Source organism: Rhinopithecus bieti, unplaced genomic scaffold (assembly GCF_001698545.2).
Source record: "Rhinopithecus bieti isolate Rb0 unplaced genomic scaffold, ASM169854v2 scaffold_1673, whole genome shotgun sequence".
NCBI lineage: Eukaryota > Metazoa > Chordata > Mammalia > Primates > Cercopithecidae > Rhinopithecus > Rhinopithecus bieti.
The window spans coordinates 1,508,191-1,531,094 of NW_016804690.1; the positions used below are offsets into that span (position 1 = coordinate 1,508,191).

A 22,904-nucleotide genomic window follows, 5' to 3' on the forward strand; every position below is an offset into this window, starting at 1 on the left:
AGACATGTGGGATGCATTATTAAGGTGCTTGGCAATTGATTTTTTTACATGAGGCCTCACCAAAAATGTAAATTTTAATGTTGTTTAGTTCTTGGATCCCAAATGAAGTGGCTCAATTAAAATTAGAGCAATTCCTAGTATTCGTGTTGAGTGATCCAAAGTCCTGATCACTGCCCACAAAATACACTAGAATGAGGATACCAGGTGAACATGATGGCCCAGGAGAACGGAAACTTTAATTCAAACTTTAAACCTCCAATTCACTGCAGTGGGAGGTTAGAGATATAAATATATAAATATTTATATATTTCTATATTTCAAGCTGGGCATAAATGTAAAAAACAACTGTACTTTTTGAAAATATAAAATCCAACAATTATCCAATCTAATAACGTAACGCACTCAGATTTGTAAATTTATTGTTCCTACGGAATATAAAAATATTCTATAATTGTTAATGTGAAACACGCTTGTTGCTGTATTTTTGGGCTTCTTTTCTAAACTTCTGGATTTTACTTCCATGTTAAAAGAATAATTGAGGCACTGGTTCTGAATTGAATGCTGTATTAATTATAGTGTTTTTATTAACAAACTTTCACCAGAAAGTTCCGAGTGTGTTAATACAGCAGGCACATTGGCTTCCATGTTTGGCATTTGACAGTCCACAGAATTGCACTTCACTCTCACAATTCCGCCACAGCTTTGTGAATTATTTGGGCAGGACCTACAACCAGCCTCCCCCATTAAATGATTAAATATGATTTTTGGTTCATTCTGATTGAAATGTTCTGAGTTCACACTTGTATCCATCTGTGACAAGCTCAGCTCCACTTTCCCTCCTGCCTTGTTTTCAGTCCCTCCACTGCTCTCCATATTGCTCATGTCTCTATTTTTACAGAGTTCCTTTTGTTTATTCTCGGGGTCGCAACACGTTTTGAGAAATGATCCAGTGCTTCTGCAGACAAGTGATGATGGCTCTGCCATCTTTGGAAGATGCTCTTCTATGCTCCTCTGAAGACTGTGTACACTGGTGTGGCCAATTTTTTCTTGGGCCTGAATGTGCTGCACTGGCTGGAGGAAAAAATTCCTAGGCAGAGAATTTTGCATTCCAGCTGGCTTTACTCTGCCCTGCAGGCAGGGACAGTGGTGGATGTGTGTGATGGGGTGCACAAAGCCCTCGGCAGCTTGGTGTGTGGCCTTCAGAGGTGCCATGCTGTTTTGGATCTGGACAAAGCTGCTAGCGGTAGGAGTGCACTGGTGGCACATGCAGTCCCCCATCTGCTGGCAAGAGTGTGGGCCGTATTTCAAGCGTTTGTAGGCATTTGGGCAGCCACATCTCTGATTCAGAGAGAAGAAGTGACACATGGTGTGCTGCTCAAGAGAGGGCTGTAACAAGGCAGAGCCAGTGTCATTTTTAGTGCTTTTGCTGAGTTCACTGTTGTAAGCTGCATGCACAGGCATCCCTAAATTCTTTGCTTGGCTGTTGAAAAATTGAGAGCAGATGTGGGTCTCTTCATAAGTGGTCTTCTCAGAGGCAGTGCAGCTGTGGGAAGCCAGAGGTTCTAATTCATAAAACTCATGCTCCAGTTCAGATTTGGGGCCCCTGGGATCTAAATAAGCATTTACGGTATGTGTTTTGCTTTGTCCCTTGTCACTAGGACTTGTAGACAAGGCATGGGAAAAGGCACTGCACTGTAGTTTTTTAGGTAAGGGAATCTGACCCCAGGTCCCCTGTGGTCCAAGGCACCGGCACATGCACTGGAAAAAGAAGGTGGCAAAAGCCCAGCTGATACACATGATGAGCATCATGAAGGTGCCCAGCTGGGTGTATGCTAGAACTGTGGAGGGCATCATCATGGCCCCTGCCACGAAGGTGGTCAGGGCAGCCATGGCAATCGCTGAGCCCATGCGACTCAGAGAGAAGATCACCTTGCCTTCTCGGTCGGGATCTGGAGCCAAGCGGTAGGCAACCCCATAATGGACGGCAAAGTCTACAGACAAGCCAACGGCAACGGAAATGGTGACAGATTCCAACACATTTAGTTCCCAACCCAGCAGGACGAGAGACCCAACAGTGACAAATATCGTTCCAGCAATTGAAATGATGGCATAAAGGCTTATGATGATGTTCCAAGTTGTCAGCAGCATCACACTAAATGCAACAGCAACTGAAAGCCCCATGGCAATGAGGGTGCCATCAGAGAGGCTATCCTGGAGGTCATAGAACTCCAGATTGCTGACAAACCAACCATTGCTGAGGCCTTCAGGGGCCGAACTCAGCTCATTGGATATCCATGAGTCCACCTCTTTATAAAACTGATGCATCTTTTCATAAGCCAGTGTGAAGAGGTAGGTACTCTGGAACTCTAACACCACTGCCCTGATAGTATCATTAATATCAAACCTCGGCCCTGGGGTTTTGCTATCCAAATGGTACCCTGTACTCCTTTCCAGCTCCATGATAGCTCTCTTGATGCACAGTTCAAAAATCTCTTGCTTGTAGGGGAAGCTCCAGTGGCTGCAGCATGGGTACAGGGCAGGCTCATCACAGTCCTGGTTCTCCATCCACTGTTTGAACGTCTCAATGAAGCAGCTGGTGAAGTCCTGTTCATCAGTCTGGTAAAAGAATGTTTGGTTTCTCAGTTTTTGACAGAAGTGCAAAATCCAGGCCTGGGAAGCTGGGCTGGCGATGTTAAAACTGCTATCTAATGTCAACTTCCCTTTACTCTTGGGATTTAGTGGATTGCCATTGTCTTCTGGGGACACGCCCCAGATTACTGTGATGGGCATGTGGAGCTCCTCACCATGGTGAACACGTTCAAACATGAAAAGCTTTTTGTATTCAGCATCATAACGCTCAAAAGGATGAGACGACCTGAACACCTGGAACTCGGATAACTCCAGTGAGGGCAGTTTCATCTTTGGATTTATACATACAATGTAGGCCCCACCTACAGTTAAGGCAAGGAACCCAAACAGCCAAAGGTAGCGAAACTTAATGACAACGCATGGCAATACTTTTTCAAAAAAAATTCGAGATGCTTCTGAAATGGCAAAGAGTACTTTGTGGCACTTCTGGCAAGCCACTGTCCAGCAGCTTTTGTTATCATATATTTGGGGCTGGGGCTTTTTGAAGCAAGTGAATATATTAAGAAGATACCGTTCATGCAGCACAACAACTGCTGGAAGCCATGTGACCATCAAAACATAATTCACCAAAATAGCTGTCCCTGCATAAACTCCAAAGCATCGGATTGCTGTAATGTTGCTAACATAGTTAGCATAAAAGGCAGCAGCAGTGGTAAAACTGGTGACGAACATGGAGAGGGCAGCGTGCTGCAAGGTGATGCTTACAGTTTCTGAGGTTTCAGCATGAGGCTTATCAAATTTTGTGTAGTTCCAAACATCACACAGGACAAAAGCATCATCTGCTCCAATTCCAACCAAAATAATGAGGGCAGTGAGGTTCATAAAAGGAAAAAATTCGAAGTGAAATACTACACGATAGAGAAAATAGGAAACAATCAAAGAACTGATTATTGCAAACATTGTCATCAGAGTGATAAACATGGACTTGGTGTAGACACACATGACTAAAAGGACAATCACAATGGCTATGGCAGGATACACAGTATCCATTAGAAGATAATCCTGAAACAAACTGTGTTTGATACCAAACTCAATCCCGGTGATGGTAGTCACGCCGTCAGAAGAGTTCCAGTTTTCAAAGTTGTCCAAGTAAATGTTCATCATGCTCTCCCCTTTCTCTGTGGGAGAGAAGAGCATGCTGTATTTTAAAGCTGGCGTGGCATAGTCAGCCATCTTTGGGGTCATAAAGTCTTTGTCCACCAAGTAATGGAGGATCTGGTACACGGCATTGTACTTGGTACATTTGCGTGGCACATTGGTACACTTGAGCTGGTCCTTTCTTCTGGCTGCCATGTCCCAGCAGTCTGGCCCGAGAGTGCCATTTTGGTAGTGTTTGGCACAAGTCCGAAGCAGCTTCAAGGTATGAGAAACGTCTCGCTCGACTATCTTCTGACAGGACGATCTATTGTTCAGAATGGCGATGTAGTTTCCCAGCGTCCAGCTGGGGCAGCAGGAGGCAGCAGTGGTCCTCTGGCAGAGATCACCAAACTGAGGGTGAGATCTGATCTGCAGAGATAGAGACAAGCAGAAGGACTACAGTTTAAGTTGGTTCACAATCGTTCACAACTGGAAAGATCTGCACTAAGGTGACCTTGAGGGACAGGGAAAGTTACAAAAGCTAAATAATTATGCTCTTAAATTAGGAATCAGTTTGAAAACAGGGTGAAATTTCCCCCTAAATGGCCTCATGTTACAGGATGCCCTTTAGGTTACTTTATTTTGAATTAAAAACTACAAACAACATGCAAGTGTGAAACAACATGCAAGTGTGAAACAACTTCAACCAATGCTAGTTTTGTTTACAAAAGGAGATCAAATTAATACCTACTTAGTCAACAAGACTTTTTAAAGTCACTTTAAAAAGCAATGAAGTGGACAGGTTGTGAAACTTAGGTATGTACCTGTATAGGATGAAGAAAACAACTGTATAATTGACAAATTTGTGGTTTTGCCTAAAATTCTGGTTATCAGCATGAAATTGTTGGTGACTAAAGTACTATATTTCAATCAACAGTTAGAAGCAAAGATGATATTCCCTAGAGAACTGCTTTGGCCTGAATGTTTGTGCTTCTCCCAAATTCAAGTTGAAACCTAATCCCCAGTGTGTTAGGGGGTGTGGCTTTTTTGGAGGTGACTAAATTACGAGGGAGGAGCCCTCATGAATGGGAGTAGTGCTTTTATAAGAGTCCATGAGGACGCATAGAATGCCCCATCTATGAGGAACAGGTCCTCACCAGACTGAATCTGCTAATTCCTTGATCTTGAACTTCTCAGACTCTAGAACTATAAGAAATAAATTTTTGTTGTTTATAAATTACCCAGTCCGAGGTATTTTGCCATAGAAGCCCAAACAGATTAAGACAAAAACTGCTTGGTATATCAAAAAGTGACCACAGTAATATCAAAAGTGCTGATGTCAAGAAGCATCGACCAGGCACGGTGGCTCATGCCTATAATCCCAGCACTTTGGGAGACCGAGGCGGGTAGATCACCTGAGGTCGGGAGTTCGAGATCAGCCTGGCGAACATGGTGAAACCTTGTCTCTACTAAATATACAAAATTAGCTGGGCGTGGTGGGCGCATGCCTGTAATGCCAGCTACATGGGAGGCTGACGCAGAAGAATCGCTTGAAGCCAGGAGGCGGAAGTTGCAGTGAGCCGGGATTGTGCCACCGCACTCCAGCCTAGGCAACGGAGTGAGACTCCATCTCCAAAAAAGCATAAAAGTCTGGAATAAAATTGTTTCCTGAAGTATGAGTAGAAAAGGGTTATGTTTCTAGATTAAAATATGATTTATATCTGATTTTTAAATTGGTATATACAATAAAATAAATGCTGAAGAATTTAATTATTTCTTCCATAAAGTTTATTCAAATTGGCAAAAATCCTTTTTTGGAGAACTTTCTCTTTTGGTAAATGAGGGTCTGCTGCATATTAGCAAGTATGATAATTCTGGATTTGGTGTGGAAAGTATTTCATTTAAAACACTATTCCTGGAGAAGGCTTTCCATCTTATGGCTACTGTTATAAAAAATTGAAAAATTGTTCCATCACTGGTTTGCTAGATTATGGTAAAGTCTGTACCATTCCATTCTGTAAATTAGTTGAGTAGCCCCTCTTTTCTGAGGTGAGAATAAGAAATATTTCTCTTCTCCTGAGCCTGACCAGAGAGTTCTCTTTAGGAGAACTAGAACTAAAGATGACCTGGTCCTATCAGTTTCCCTCATCTCTATTTACCAAAGGCTGTTACAGGCAAGAAACTCCAAAGTTCAAAGAGGAAGTGAATATATATATTTTTTTCTAGTAGGATTAAAACACTCTTTACCTTGATTAAACTAGGCTTTATCAATCATATATTGAAATGTCTTCTCAAAGTAGAGCAGCAGCTGGCATGAGTCACCTCTTTAGAACTTGGACTTACCCAAGAACCAAGTTACCTATGATCCCTGAACTCTGTATCAGGATACTTTCCTGGGATTAATCCTGTGGGGGTGGGGCGTAGATGAAATAGGACTAGCCACGTGTTGAGAACTGTGGAAGTTGGGTGACCTATTTCGACAGTCCATTACACTATTTATCTACTTTTGTATATGCTGGAGAATTTACATAATAAAAGTTGTTTGTTTTCTAAAGATAACGCTATTGAGGGTAAAGAAAATGAACCCAAAAGTTATTGTTCAAATGTATTAAAATAATATTTACTTTAACAAAGGCTTCATTTTAAAGCTCATTTTTGAGGAACAATCGTAGACATCCCATAAACTAGGATAATTCATACTTGACTGTTTCCAGGTAAAAACATTCACATATGCTAACTTAGGAAAAAATGAACCACCTAACAACAGGAAACCCTGGAATGGCATCTCACTGGTTTTCATGGCAGATTACCAGTTTTACTTTACAAAGAAGTAACATACAAACCACTAGGGTCAGCTTGATGAACTGAATGAAAGGTAATGCAACCCCAATGTCTGACAGTTTTCAGATGGAAGAAAATGAACTGTATCCATTGTGAAAATCCATTATCAGCTAGAAGGAAAATGACCTGTAGTTGCTGAAATAATCAAATGTCAAAGATAAAGGACATGGAGTTGCCAACTAAAACTGGGAGAGAAAGCACAGAATTCTGTCCTTGAATAATCTTTTCAAATAATAGCACATTTTTAGATGTGTATAGTTGACCAAAGATTAAGAAGTTAGACATTATAAACACAGACTAAATACTATTTTGATGGCTATTAAAAACAAGTGCTAGTAAGTCACTGGGGAGCCAATTCTCCAATTGAAAGATGGTACTGATTGATGTTCAACCTTTGGGAAACCAGTTTTCGAGAACGCATACGGGGTAAGAAACAAGGACAGAGAAAAGACATCATGACTGGTTTTCTCTACCCTGAGTTGGATGCCAGCACTCTGAATTTAAAGGAATGGAGTTCAAGGAATTGTCTCTACTTTTAGGGAGTAAGGTCATATGTTCTTGATCTATTCATCCATTCAAAAGCAAATTTACTGAGCATCTACACAAGATGAGTAAGGCACAGTTGTCCTTCCTCTCAAATGGTTCACGGTGTGGCAGGGAAATCAGACACAAACATAAATAACTGTAATTCAAAGCGAGAAGTATGGTATTATATGTAAGGGCTTATGGTGACCTACAGAGAAAGTACCCAAGTCTGTAAGTGTGATGTGACAATGGCACTACCTTAGTCACATGTGACTGCGATACAGAAACACAGAAGCATGTATTATATTATGGGGCTTAAAGAGACTGGAAAGCAGGTATGTCTTCACACAGAACACAGGTATGTTTTTGCCCTATTTTTGGAAGAGGGATTCATATGAATAATTTCAAAATCTTTGAAGTTTATAAAAATAAAAATGGAGTTAGTGGAAGCAACTTCTTATAACTCTCATGCGGAATATAGCCCTTCTAATTCTAGTTATTCACAAGATCGGTGCTTAGGGGAACCACTGTGCTTATGTGGTTATAATATGTCTTTGCGCACTTCCCTAGTTAGATAGTGGCAGGGGTGGAGTTGACTTAAAATAGAGGGTAAAGGAAGAGAAGAGAGAAAAAGAAGAAACCAGCAGAGAGTTTTAAATGATACCTTAACTTTTAAAACTATTGGCTAAGCTGAAGATATTTTAAGAAGCTGAGAAAAGAACAAAAGGGAGGAAAATTAAGCCCTTAATACCAGGTTCAATTGATTGCTGGACCCTCCTCCCTGCGTAACAAAGCTCCCTATGTATTAAACATTTAAGGGGAGCCTAGGGAGAAAAGAAAAAGCAAGGGCTCTGTAGCCCTCTTTAAAACAAGAATAGGAAAACATGTTTCTGGGATCTTCTAAGCTTCAGGGGTTTTCCAGCTGTTCGCAAAAGTCACCCTAGTAAACAGTCTCTGACACCAAATTTCAAATCCCTTTACAAGCTGAGTACTCAGAGCTCCAACTTCTACATTGTACAAAGACTACAGAACAAGTAAACGGTTTCCAGCAGTCAAAATTACAGAGACTCACTTCTGGTTACTAATGACACCAGTGTGTCCTTTAGGATGTCAAAGGGTAGAAAGAGGCAATGAAGAAGAGTAGGGGAATCAACTGATTTCCTTTTGAAAGTGTGTAAGAAAACAAGCATTTCTGTTAGGAGGTAGAAAACAGGATCAGAAACAGAAGCACTTCACTTTGGAAACCAACGCTGTCTGAATTATGAGTATAAATGGCATGTAATTTAAAGAAAATCTAGAGTTTGAACTAAATGTGCTGTAAACACAGGCAAGCGACAGTTGAAACATCTGGTCTCACTGGGATATTATACTAATTACCAGACGTTTTCTGGAGTCAACCCCCCAACAATTAAGGTCTTCTGCTTGCTATCACTTGGTTGTGCCCCATTTAACTTCAGAGTTGTTAGTAATCAAGTGCTTCCATATAACAACCAGGATCTGGGGGCTGGGGGAGAGGAACAACTGCCAAGTAGTCTTAGGACAACTCGGCTCAAACCACTGTAACAAATAAAAATCCTAACAGTGTCTTGAACTGGGAGACTAAAAAAAGGTACAGTAATAATCTGAAAGCTGAACTGTTAACCAATAGTTATTATTTAAGATAGCAGATGAATATATCATCTCTATGAGAAAGGTATATTATTCCAGGTTCATAGAGTTTGAGACTAGAATACAAAGGTGTTTATAATTGGTAAAAATAGTATTTAACAAGTTAAAATGATAACCATACTCTTTCAGGTAGACTTTTGGGGCTCTGATCACCTATTTATTCATTTGTTGGTATGGATTTATAATTGGCCATACCAACCATTCATTTTGACATGTGTCTTGAGTCTGGTTTTCAAATTCTCACAAGAGGACCACAATACTACTCTCTTTCTAATTAACTGCCAAAGCATACAGATAATGCTCTTAGTTGGTGACTTACAAAGTATGTACTAAAAACATGTAGTTGTCCTGTTCTTGCCAGGGATTACAAACTTAAACTCACAGCTGTCCAATCCTTATCATCAACTCAGTAGAAAGACAGACTTAGACAAGCAGAGTACATCTATTCCTTTAGATAGTCTAAATTATGCAAATGCAAAAAGCTAAACCATTAGAAAGCCACATACTTAGACTCCATTGCTTTGATCTCTTACAGAAATGCTTTTGCTATAATGTTTTCTTGCTACCAGCCTACCTATGTTTTGCAAATCAGCTGAACTTTAATATTGTATCTCTTCTAAGCATGCTGTTAACAATTTTGTATACAGCATCATATTTCTTTTATGAAGACTATGGGGGAACTGTCTCCTCCTATCTTAGCAGGAGGAAAAGCTGGGCTTCTAAAAAACAAATTTGTTACCCTATTTATATGACTTGTTACTGATTGTGAAATTCTTTTTGCTCTGGCTGCTGGGAGGTTAGAGTTAAGTTTGCAGCTCCCATGAGCAAATGTACAAGATTGTGGGGTGTGCATTATTATAAATCTCATCTTAGCTTTATTATTTTCCTCCCATTGTTTTCCCTTCATGTAATTCATTCAACTTACGTATCCTGTCCTTTGCATATGCTTTTCTGTAAACTACCTCAACATGATGATTTTTATCATCCATCGATCTACATAAATCATGTTGAGGTAGTTACAAATATATATATACAAATACATACATATATACATATATATACATATATATATAGAGAGAGAGAGATGAAAGAATATACTACTTTTATTTATGAAACCCATCATGGCATACTATTGCTTACTAGCTTTTGAGTCTCAGAGTCTAACATGCACTCATGGAATAAATTGCTAGCTCTTTAAGAAAAAAAAGGATATTTGTTCCGGACCACAATGACTTTTTAAGCTTCATTTCTGTGGGAAATGGCACTGTATAAGGAAACAAAATAGGGGAGGTATCTTCCTCACTAGAAGCATAAAGCAGGGTGGGAAAAGGCAGACTCTGGAGTTCAACTTGGCTGGGTTCCAATCCTGGAAGTGCCCGACCACAGATGTAAACTTTCCTCAACGAAAAAACGGGCTATTTAGTATTTAATTCATAACACTGTCATTGGGATTAAATGAAATAATGTATTAAAGTATTTAGAACACTTCCTGGCACACGATAAATACGCACTAAATATCAGCTATTAATTAACTGAGTGAATTCAATCACTTCAGAGTCTTCAGGAAAGGGAAGGTCTAAAGATCAACCAAAGGTAGAAAATGAGGACAAAAGGGATAGAAGTTAATGAACTGCACTCATCCAAGGTGTGATTATAAAGTAACCAGACTGGCTTAGCTTCTCTAAGCTTAATTTATCATCCGTGTAAAACACATTATAAATTCTAAGGTCATAGATCCATTGTGAATGATGTACAAGTACCCAGCATAAAATCTTGCACATAGTAAATATCACTACACATTTACAACTTTAGAGTTAACTTTCTGTATAAGAAGTATCCTAATTCATGACAAGGAGAAATAGGTTCATAGCCTTCAAATAAGGAACTGATAGCTGTAGAAGAAAATATCGCAGATAAAGATTGATCACCAACTAAGAAACTTTGGTCTGTTTATAGATCTTTTGTGGTTTTGTCTATGTGAAAGGAAGGTGGCACTGACAGGAAATCCCAATACCTCAGTCGATTGGAAAGTCATTTTCAAAATGTACAAACAGCCTCTTAGAATGAAGGATGGGGTAAATCTGGGAGATCTGGGACCAACTAACTAGGTTACCTGGTGATACGTATTTCTTAGAAGGTACTCATATTAGCACAATGAGACTGCTGGTTTGGGTGATCTCTTCTTTCCATTCTACTGCCTATTTCATTAAGACATTTCCCTGTTGATAGAACAGGTGATTGCATCAGGTTGTCAGGCTAGCTCTCAGCAGGGCACATGATTCGATTTTTAACTAACCAGTTATTTTACATTTTAGAGTTATGTGAGAACACAAAGTGTTCCTTTTATGCCAGTTGCTTTGCTTGGACAAGTTCATTAGTGACATGAGATAGCAGTTTCTATTTAGAGAAACTATCTCTGAACATAAGAAATTGACAGCTCTTCCAAACCCAGAAGCTCACTACATTTTCTGATGCTGACATGTTTTTGGCTCTAGAGAAGACTGAGAGACAAAGCACCTGTCTTCTTGCATTCTGGTGTCTCCCAAAGCAACAAGGTGTTTAGCATTCAGGGCAGTCTGGATTGGATTACTCTGGCCATTTACATAGATACTGTATTTATGCTCTTTGATGTCCCCTTTCCCAGCCTGCTCCGTAAATTTCCCTTTGAGGTCACTGGCCCAAATGACCCAGTGATTGCCAGAGAGGCAGACATTTCATTGCACAATTAAGATGCTGACAATTGCCTCAGGGCAGGAAATAGGGACCGATGAAACTAGGTTAGGAAATCAAAAATACAACAAAAGAAGAAAAACAGTCTTAAATATTATACTGAAAAGAAACATTCTGTGAAATAACAGAAAACACCATCAACAGCCAGAGACCATGAATGGGAAAGAAAAAGGAAGATGGTATGTTTTAAAGTTAGAGAAGGAAACACGGATACTTTGATCCTGGCATCTGAGAGAATGCAAAGCTGGCCTGCTGGAGTTTACTCCTCAGTAGGTAAGCCTCTTAAGTACTTTCATCTGATCAGACACCAGGGTCAGCAGTAAAAGGAGTTTCAATAATACAACCTTATTTGTGCTAAGGAGATTTTAGTTTTATTTTACATACCCTGGAATTATCTACATTGCACATCGATTTAATTGCAGGTAAATTCCATAATGTCTCTCCTCCAGATGAAGTAAATACCACTCTGGAATATCGGTCACCTGGTGATATGAAAAAAAAAAAAAGGAAAGAAAAAGGTTTACAGATTATTCATTTATTTCATAAGACTCAGGATTCGGAAATAACTCAAACTGGGAAACCACATGGACGATTCATTAGCAGCAGGAAATTCTTTCCTTTGATAAATTCCAGGAGAAAATGTTAAAAGAAACCAAAAAAAAGCAATGCCATAATATTGTCTTAGCGCAAAGCCTTTGTCTACTCACTACATCTTAAAATTGTATGAAATATATAGCAAATCTATTTTTGGTCAGACTATAGGAAGAAAAATCCATAGGAATTTACAATAGGAAACTAATTGAATATATCCCTTTTAATTTCACAACACATCACCATAATAAAAAAAGATGCACTAGGGAATACCAAGAATGGATTATAGGGATGTTCTCCCTGGCAGCTAACTAGAGAGGAAAGATGGTGGGTGATCTATTTAAAATCACTAAAAACAGTCAACTAAGTACAGAATGCTGGCCATATTCCGGTTGAGTACATGGTCTCTCTGGTATACTAGAATCTAGAAAAAATATTTTGAAAATCAGATTAACAAAAAATATGTTTCTGAATAAGGGAGGTTGTATGATATACCAGAAAGAGCATGCATGGTCTTTAAAGTCAGATTAGGATATAACCAGGTCCTGTCATTTACTAGCTTTGTGACCTTAGGCAACTAACAACTTCTCTGAGCCTTGGTTCCTCATTTGTAAAATGCAGACAGCAATATCTATCTCAAATAGCTGTGAGAATTAAATGAGATGATAACAGATGCCCAACAATATTGTTTCTGTATCCTTAGAACAGAAACAACATGAACCACATATTAAAAAATATGAACCACATAAAACAAAGAAGATTAATTTTATGTTAGTTAAAATGCCTAACTGTGCTAACCAATCAGCTGGTAAATTTATGAATAAAGCTTTATTAGAAAAGGTTTTATCTATGATCATGAAGTTTTGGCTATTATCTTATGTTGACTAATTTTGGAGAGCAAAATCAGCCTGGTGGAAACTGAAACATTTCATTTACACAGAGTTGGTAATGGCTTTAGTTAAGGCAGAATCTACTTATGAGACAATATTTAGCACTGACTATTGAAATGTAATGTTTTTCCTGGTAAGAGCATAACTGACAGATGTTGGTTAAGCAATAATATATAGTAACACTTTGATTGAGAGAAATAAACCAGCCAGAACATGCAAGTAACCAGAGTTCAACTTCCTAACGTTTTTTAAGAGAAGAGACAGAAAAGGAAACATGTATTGCTTTCTGGGATCAGTATAAGATTCTGCCTAATCTCCTACTATCTATTACGATACAGAGTAAGAGATCAAAATAAAGACCCTGAGACTTGGTAAGCTCCAGAAACATCAATGATCCAATCAGGTCATCTAGTGTTCTATTAAGTGTTCTAATAAGACAGGAAAACATATATTTAAGAGGGATTTTCAATAACAACAGCAAAAGCTGAAATCAAAAGAGCTTTAATGTTAATATTTACTTAATTAGAAATTACACTATCCACAATTCCTCAATCCTAATCACTATGGCTAATCAATGGCTTACATACTTATATTCATGTCCTCTAGGCTGTGCCTTCCTTCTTCCCTGGCAGCTGCAGAGTAATCAGGCTGACTCCATGTTACAGCAAATTTTGGGTAGTGAATTTGTTGTCAACATTTAGAGATCTGATGATTCCACATTCAGTCTGGATTTTTGGCCAGGTGCAGTGGCTCATGCCTGTAATCCCAGCACTTTGGGAAGTCGAGGCGGCAGGATCACCTGAGTTCAGGAGTTTGAGAGCAGCCTGACCAACAAGGAGAAACCCCATCTCTACTAAAAATATAAAATTAGCCAGGCATGGTGGCACATGCCTGTTATCCCAGCTACTTGGGAAGGCTGAGGCAGGAGAATCACTTGAACCTGGGAGGTGGAGGTTGCAGTGAGCTGAGATCGCGCCATTGTACTCCAGCCTGGGCAACAAGAGCAAAACTCCATCTCAAAAAAAAAAAAAAAAAAAAAAAAAAAAAAAAAAATCTGGATTTTTGACCTCTGGCAAGTTCTTGCAACATCTGGGTCCTCATTTCTAGAACCCCACCTTTTGTTGCAGCTAAGTAGCAGCTGATTTCTTTAGACAGGGCAGATGTTCCTTAGTGTCCCACAATCACCATCACTTCTCTTGTCATACCTAGCTAGCTTTATTCACTTGTATTATATGACAGGCCTGAGGTATTCAAACTTTGAATCTCTAGACTTTATTTTTTCACCTCTCTACCTCTACTGCCTAGTGATGAGGCAACACACAGATGGCTCTTAATACAGTATTGCTTTTTGAATGAATCAGAACTTTAAGTCATTTTCTGATTCATTTTAGAATGAATCAAAACTTTAAATGATTTTTAAATAATTCAACAGATTATTTCAAGGTTCAATCCAAAAATATGTACCTGTATTTGATCTAGAAATAAACAGTACAAGGAATGTTTAAAAAGACTTCAAATGTTGGGCGAGGTTGAGAATTTCATTAGATTTATATCTTCCTTAAAATAAGAACACTCAATCATTACTTTTTTCATTAATTTTAATAATATAATAAACTCAGACTAGTAGTTGACTAAACTAGAAAAGTAAAAGAAAAAGTTAATTAGCCAAAATTTCTTTAGGTTCAACAGCAACAGTGAAGCTGTGTGACTAGCCACACATGACTATCAGTCTAGACTGTGATCATGTTCAATTTTAAATGCCAGCAAACCGCTGAGCGTTTGTTCATCTACGATGCCACTCACTTGGAACGTCGCAGAAAAAGCTGTCCTTGTGGAAGTTCCAGTCAACTTCTCTTTTCTCTCTTTCATAATGATCATCTGACCATCTATCATCCCGATGGCTGAAATGGAACGACAATTTGATCTTCAATAAAGTTCTCGCTATTTCAAGGCTGATAAGCATACTGGAAACAGTACTTCCTCAAAGCCATGACCTGCTTAGTTCTTGATATTAAGTTGAAAGGATTAAAAGAAGCAATCAACATTAATTTTCTCACTTCTAAAAAAGAAAAAAAAAAGAGAAAATCTCACCTTTTCATCCTACTACAACAAAATCTTCAAACACAATGACAAACAAATTCAGTGGCAAAGATTTTGAGCCACACATTTTATATTTAAATTTTTTGTTCAGGCAGTATTTTAAGAGGAATTCAGTAAGCAATGTTTTGTCTAAAAGTTATATAAAAATAAATAATTGATTACCTTTTAGCTTGTTCATCTGCATATTTAAAGGGATAATTTGCTAATGTTGCTTTGTATCCTGTATTTTTCACCATATTATTCCATGTGACCAGTCTCTGGCCTATTGCTGTACCTCTTGGTTCAAAACCCTAAGGCAAAATTACAAGTGCTCATTAGTGTGTTTCATTTCAGGCTAAGTATAGTTACAATGAAAGCTTGGGAAAGCAATGTCAAAGTGATGTATAGCTTTCGACAGAAAATATAGCTGTTCCTCACAGCTACTCCAGAGGTGGCTGCATTAAAACAAGATGCCTTGACATGATAATCATCACCTATTTGCTGTGACAAAACAGTTTGATTCTTTGGTATGTTACATGTCTAAGGAAAGTTTATCTTTTCAACTCATGCCTAACTAAGCATTTAGTAAATACTTATTTTATCTTATAAAAATTATGATAATATTAAATCATGTTACACATTGTTAGTATTTTTACAAGAGTGTTTCATTATCCTTGATCATATTTTCCTAATAATTCCACTCCAGAGAAACATTTACTTAAAAACAGACTCCGCTATCTGTTAGTAATACTGAAATTCCTTTAACTTCTTTGGGAGAAAACAGAGACAGTGTTAAAGACTTTATGAGAATAATTTTATAGAAGGCAGATTCTCCAATTTATTGCTTTTTAGCTTAAACATGGGGACCAAGAAGCAAACCTTCCAGATTTTTGAGGGTAAGCAAGTTCCTTGATCTTTTAACAACCTGATAATACAGATAAAGTAATGTCTTTACTTTTCAGAAAGAGAATTGTTGCTTGAGAAGGTTTTTAAAGAAATGGGTTACTAAATAACATAAGGCAACTTGTATTAAAATACACAATATTTGAAGATGATTTTAGGCTAAAGAAAACATAAATGCTACTTACCAGCAATGGATCGGAGAAGTCAGGAAGCTCTGGCACTAATACTCCAACCAAGGCACAGACCACGATGAACATGGTGCACATGCCCAAGACCACCACTGGCCAGTCAGCTATCAGGGCTGCATAACTACAGAACACAAAGAAGTGTCGGCTATCAGGGCTGCATAACTACAGAACACAAAGAAGGCCCTTTGCAGAAATATTTTTGGTACCTAAGAGAGCAATTTATTAAATCCTCATATTGTAGACCAAATACAGGTATTTATCAATACAATATCTAATGAGGTTATAAGTATTTGTATGTAATTGCAGAAGAAAGTTACAAGATCATTCTCCCCTCATTTTTGTGATCAAGTAGCACTTTATGCCACAGGCTACTGAGAGTCAGAATAATGTTCATATATGACAAGTAACATTTTTTATCTACATCTATGCCTGTAAAAGATATAAAATACACACTTCATTAGTGGAAAAAAAATAAATTTTAACAGAGGATCCATTCTCCATGCAGTGTCTTCTAGAACTTTTGTTTCTCTAGTTATTCCCTTTCTCCACACCTTTACTCTCACAGTTCTTAAAGAAGAACTCAGTCTATAAACAGGTTCATATAGTGCAAATCTTAAAAATAACCAAACTGAGGGCCGAGCACGATGGCTCACACTTGTAATCCCAGCACTTTGGGAGGCCGAGGCAGGCGGATCACAAGGTCAGGAGTTCGAGACCATTCTGACTAACATGGTGAAACCCTGTCTCTACTAAAAACACAAAAAATTAGCCGGGCATGGTGGCGCACACCTGTAGTCCTAGCTACTTGGGAGGCTGAGGCAGAAGAATCGTTTGAACCCAGGAGGCGGAGGTTGCAGTGAGCCGAGATCGTGCCACTGCATTCCAGCCTGGGCGACAGAGTGAGATTCTGTCTCAAAAAACAAACAAACAAACAAATGAACAAACAAAAACAAACTAAACATTTCCCACAAACCGGTAACTTTCCTTCTAGCTAAAACTAGTGAACATATCGACTAGATATGTGAGTTCCATGAGGGCAGAAATTCTTGTCAGATACATTTAGTGTATTATCGGTGGAAGGTGATCAATATCTATTGACTAAATGAACAAACACCTGGTGCTTGTACTCTCCAGCTACTACAATCTGGCTTTAGTCTCTTCCCACATGTGGGGAACTGTCTCTATTACCAAATCCTACCACCAGGCCCTTTCTTCCAGATGTGCTTCCCACACCCTCATTTGTTACCTCAAATTGGAAGATCTGTTTCTGTATTCCTTCCATGAGGTCCTGGATCACACGTTATTATTTTGACACTTTCAAGTCTTGATATGAGCTGAGTACCCAACAGCAGCTGACTAAACTGAACTTTTTCTAAAATTCAAAATGCATCCTGCAAACTTCTGGTTTCTTGAATCTTTATTAGAAGAAAAGCAAGACAAAATATTTAACTTGTGGACCACTACTCTCAAATTCTCAGCAATGTTAGCTCATTTGGCTGCTACAATGGCTACTTCTGGCTCATTTGAAATAGGATTCTTACTCATATATTTTTGAGTTATTTCTTCAAAATCATGCTAGTAGTTACAAATAATTCTGGTGGCTCTAAATGTCAGTCTGAAAAAAAGCTACTATATGTCTCTAAGAATAGACTGCCAATTTTTATAATCTGATGTCTTAACTTTATTGATCTGGCTTTGTGGGATATTTGCTTCAAATTATAACTCTAGTAAGGATATTAAAATATAGCGTAATTATGCTTTAAGGGAGCATGTGCACAGGCACTTTTCACTGCTGCTCTTTTAAAGTAATCTTATAAGGCCAGACGCAGTGGCTTTATAAGTGGCCTGTAATCACAACACTTTGGGAGGCTGAGGCAGTCAGATCACCTGAGATCAGGAGTTTGAGACCAGCCTGGCCAACATGGTGAAACTCTGGCTCTACAAAAATACAAAAAAAATACAAAAAATACAGGCATGGTGGCACACGCCTGTAGTCCCAGCTACTTGGGAGGCTAAGGCAGGAGAATTACTTGAACCCAGGAGGCGGAGGCTGCAGTGAGCAGAGATCACATCAGTGCACTCCAGCCTAGGTGAGCAACACTCTGTCAAAAAAAAAAAAAAAAAAAAAGAGAAAGAAAGAAAGCAATAAAGGAAGGAAGGAAAACGAAAGAAAGAAAGGAAAGGAAAGGAGAAATCTTATAAAAATAAACAAATAAATACAAGCTCGTCCTTATTCAGAATACCAGTTGCTCTTATGCTTTACATAAATTATCATCTCGTTCAATTCTCACAACAACCCTTGGAGATGAAACTGAGGCACAGACAAGTTATAGAACTTATTCAACGTCACAAAACTAGGAACCTAGATAAGTCTGGTTCTAGTGTCAGGCCTTTTAATCTCTGGGCTGTCATTTCTTTCTTCAGACACAAGAGTAACTAGAAACATTAGGAATAGCTACACTTGGCACAAATGTCTGCTTCCCAAAACTTACAATTAAACATTCCTAGCCCTACTTATAGTTAATTTCTCTATGCAAAATCATATGGGTTCTAAGTTTGAATATTATTCACTAGACTGCAAATTTTGGATTTAAAAACTCATTCAGGAAAAGTGATGCTAGATAAGACAGAATAACCTTTTAGAATAATTCTGAATATAATAAAAACATATAAGTGACAATAAGCTGATTGTGGTTGTTCAAATGTAAACATCAAGTGGCTAGAAGCTTTCACACTTCTAGGACACACCCTGTGCAAAAACATTCTCCTTACTTTATTTCCTCCTCCACCAAATGCAAACTAAGATGAAAGTAACTAGTTTTGAAGCCATAAAGTCCTCTGTGTCAATAGCACATTTGAGACTACATTCATTGCTTCAGACTTAAAAAGAGTCCTTTACATTTTAGACCATTAAAATATCAGCCCTGTGAAATGAAAATGGCCCCAGGCTTATACAATTATTCATTACACTTTATTTTAAATGGATTCATTTTCTCTCAAATGAATCAGAAGTTATGCATTTTTACCTGCTAACGTTATCAATAGAGGGCAATAGGCCCCAAATTGCTTAGTATTCATACTGTGGTTTAATTTACCCATATAATGATTTTTTATTTTGTGTTCTTGAAAATCTGCACACACATGTATAGCAACCTTAAAAACCTCATTCAATAATTGCTTTTCTTCCCTTTGAAAACATTTGGTTTTGATTTTACAGCACTGCTACATACCATATACGTGCACTGACTACATATGGAAACTTTATGGCATTAGTGATTTCAGCACATTTCTTCCAAACACGTTTAACCTTGCTTACTACAATTCCACTTCCTTACACGCCTGATGTTTCCCATGCTAACCTTTCTTAGAGACAACTGTCCACATTTAAGTAATGGGATCACCATCCTGAGTATATAACACACCATGGGGGAAAGCCCAATCATTCTGAGTAAATTTTACTCAAACAAGTATTTCTCCTCAACACCACAAAGTTGCTGAGGCTAATTCTACTCCTCCTGCTATCTATGCAAAGATACAGTATAGCTGTGGGTACCGCATGGGAAACCGGGTTGCATGCGCAATATGAAATCCAGACAAATGGTTGTAATATGAAGATAAAAATCCAATAAAGTAGGAAAATTGGAGAAGTAAAGGAAATTAAAAATGGCCTATAAATCTCATATATATATATATATATATATATATCCATATCCTGTGCATTATTCTCTTTGAAAAGTGGACCACATGTGCAGTAGAAGAATTTTCAAAGGAACCATTCTTTTAACTATCATGTATTCTTCTCCATATCAAATAATACTTGTCTTTCATCCACCTGCTCTAATATTGAAAATCTTTAGACACCACAATATAACTGTAAATGTGGCCCACCTCTGTAACACCTGGCTTACAGCAGGTAGTCATTTTCCAGTGAAAGACCGTTTTCCCAGAGGCCCTACTGCTGCACGAGCTGCTGAGGTTAGGGCCCACAGCTCTTTACAGGGCACTGCTGTATAAAAGTTCACATCATCTTCTCAATAGGTTAAGTCTCAAATAGGAGACAGATCTGAAGGTGCTCGTTCTCCTTTTACAGAAGAAGAAACAGAAGCAGCAGAGGTAATGAAACGTGTTTGTGGGTGAACCGTGGATCTGAGTTAGCAGGCATGCTGCCTGGCATTCTGGTCCCGGGTGTTACGGCCATGCTGGAGTTTTCACTGCTACTCAGTGGAAGCCCCTCAAACATAGTCAGAGATTTTCAGTCACCTTATTATTGGGTTCACTCTGGAAACAGATCAGAAATAACTGTTAAAACAAATAAACGAAGTATCTTATAGAGCCAACTTATGCTCAAGTGACATTAAAATAGGGGCCAATTTTAAGTGGGTCATTTATATTATAACATTCCCCCATAATAAATTTTCCTCTTAGCTTACAAAGATTTTTTTCTCCCTTGCTCTTTGCTGCCTTTCTCAAAACACTCTTCTTTTTTCTCTTTCCTCTGAGTAGAAAGTCATGTTTCAGATGGTGTAAGTCAGTCCCCACAACAGAGGCTTCCTTTTCGTCACCAACCACCGGATCTTTAACCCCTTATAGCCTGGCTTTTGCTCTCATGACTCTTCTGAACTGCCCAAGTCAACTAACTGTTCTTGGTTTTTATCTTTCTTGACCTGAGCAGAATTTAACACTGTTAGCTACCTCTTTCTTCCTAAAAATCCTTTCCCCTTTGGTTTATTCCTTTCTGTTTCCCTTAATAGCTCTTTCTTATTCCTCTTGTCCCTTAAAGACAGACATTTCAAAATATTATTAAGTCATAACTTTTCCAGTGGTATCAACTATCAACTTAGTGGGAAGAGTGACTGAAGTTTGAGAAAATTAAAAAAAAAAAAAAAAAAGAATATACAACTCTTTTTTTCTTGTGAAGTAACAAATTCATCCAACAATTAGCATTAAACAGTAAGGATGCAAGGCATTCTGGGAATACAAAAATGGCAGACTTGGATCTTGCTCTCAGGGAATTTACAGCCTAATACAGAAAATAAGACAGGCACACGAATATCTACAAGACAGGTTAAAAAAATATATATGTGTTTGTGTTTTTTTTTTCTTTCCCCCCTGAGATAGAGTCTTGCTCTGTCACCCAGGCTAGAGTGCAGTGGCATGATCTTGGCTCACTGCAAGTTCCACCTCCCGGGTTCAAGCAATTCTCCCACCTCAGCCTCTGAGTAGCTGGGATTCCAGGCACCCACCACCACACCCAGCTAATTTTTGTATTTTTAGTAGAGACGGGGGTTTCACCATGTTGGCCAGGCTGGTCTCAAACTCCTGACCTCGTGATCTGCCCACCTCGGCCTCCCAAAGTGGTGGGATTATAGGCTTGAGCCACTGTGCCTGTCCAAAAATATGTGTTTTTTAGAGGGGTACAGATGAAATGTTTTGTGAATTCAATAAAGGAAGCAATAAGTTCCAGCCAAGGTGGGAAAGGGGACTCAGGAAAGGCTTTGTTGAAGAAGTTATAGTTATATGCATATATACTTATAAGAAATTATAACTTTGTTTTAATAATACCAATTTAATAACAGAGAAAGAAATGAATTTTTTCAAAGTAAAATTTTAGTCATTTGAGAAACCCTATTTATAGAAAAGTAGAAATTCATTTTTTTAGTATGCCATATTTACTTGCATACCTCTTTCCTTTATTCTTTCTCTCTTCTTTTTTTGCAAAAATGAAAAGGGAATTGTTAAACAAAATGTGGTATATACATACAATGGAATATTATTCCAGCCTTAAAAAAAGGGGGTTCTAATACATGCTACAACATGAATGAACCTGGAAGACATCATACTAAGTGAAATAAGCCAGTCACAAAAGGACAAATACTGTAGGATTCAACTCATACAAGGTACTTAGAGCAGTCAAACCCATAGAGACAGAAAGCAGAATGATGGTTGCTAGGGCCCAGGGGTAGAAGAAAATGGGGAGTTAATGTATAATGGATAAAGAATTTAAGTTTTACAAGAGAAAAAAAGTTCTGGAAATGGATGGTGGTAATGGTTATACAACAATATGAATGTACATAATGCCAAAGAACTGTACTCTTAAAAATGGTTAAAAGGCAACATATGTTATATATACAACAAATATAAACATGCTATATATACAACACATATAACATATAAACATGTTATAACATTTAAAGTATGTCAATATTTTTAAACTATCATATAAACCTGTTTTATATAACATATAAACCTATGTTTTATATAACATATAAACCTATGTTATATATAACATAAACCTATGTTATATATAACATGAATGCGTGTGCTCTCTCTCTCTCTCTCTCTCTCTCTATATATATATATATATTTTTTTTTTTTTTTTTGAGACAGGGTCTGGCTCTGTCACCCAGGCTTGAGTGCAGTGGTGTATTTCAGCTAAGTAAAAACTCTGCTTCCTAGGCTCAAGACATCCTCTGACCACAACCTTCTGAGTAGCTGGGACTACAGGTGCAAACCATCATGCTTGGCTAACTTTTTGTAATTTTTTGTAGACACAGGTGTCCCCATGTTGCCTTGGCTGGTCTTAAACTCCTGACCTCAAGTGATCCACCTGCCTCAGCCTCCCAAAGTGCTGGGATTATAGGCGTGAGCCACTGTGCCTGGCCTATTACGTATATTTTACCACAACTTAAAAAATATATTTTTTTAAAATAGAAGGATAGTTTACTAATTAATATTTATGTAGTAATTTCACTTCAAAGAGAGG

At 38.2% G+C, this 22,904-nt stretch overlaps 1 protein-coding gene across 5 annotated transcripts in view; it reads right to left on the reverse strand.

Moving 5' to 3' along the window:
- Positions 1–547: 547 nt before the first annotated feature.
- DISP1 (dispatched RND transporter family member 1) overlaps positions 548–22,904 on the reverse strand; it is a 213,308-nt gene continuing 190,951 nt past the window's right edge. For 4 of the 5 annotated variants that reach the window (XM_017869971.1, XM_017869970.1, XM_017869969.1 and 1 more), the window contains exons 4-8: positions 16,139–16,262; positions 15,234–15,361; positions 14,775–14,872; positions 11,875–11,972; positions 571–4,155 (exon numbers count right to left, since the gene is read on the reverse strand). In XM_017869971.1, the coding sequence (XP_017725460.1) occupies positions 571–4,155; positions 11,875–11,972; positions 14,775–14,872; positions 15,234–15,361; positions 16,139–16,262 (4,033 nt within the window). Of the gene's footprint in view, positions 4,156–11,874; positions 11,973–14,774; positions 14,873–15,233; positions 15,362–16,138; positions 16,263–22,904 lie in introns of all 5 variants that reach the window. The other variant, XM_017869968.1, reaches the window with a different exon arrangement.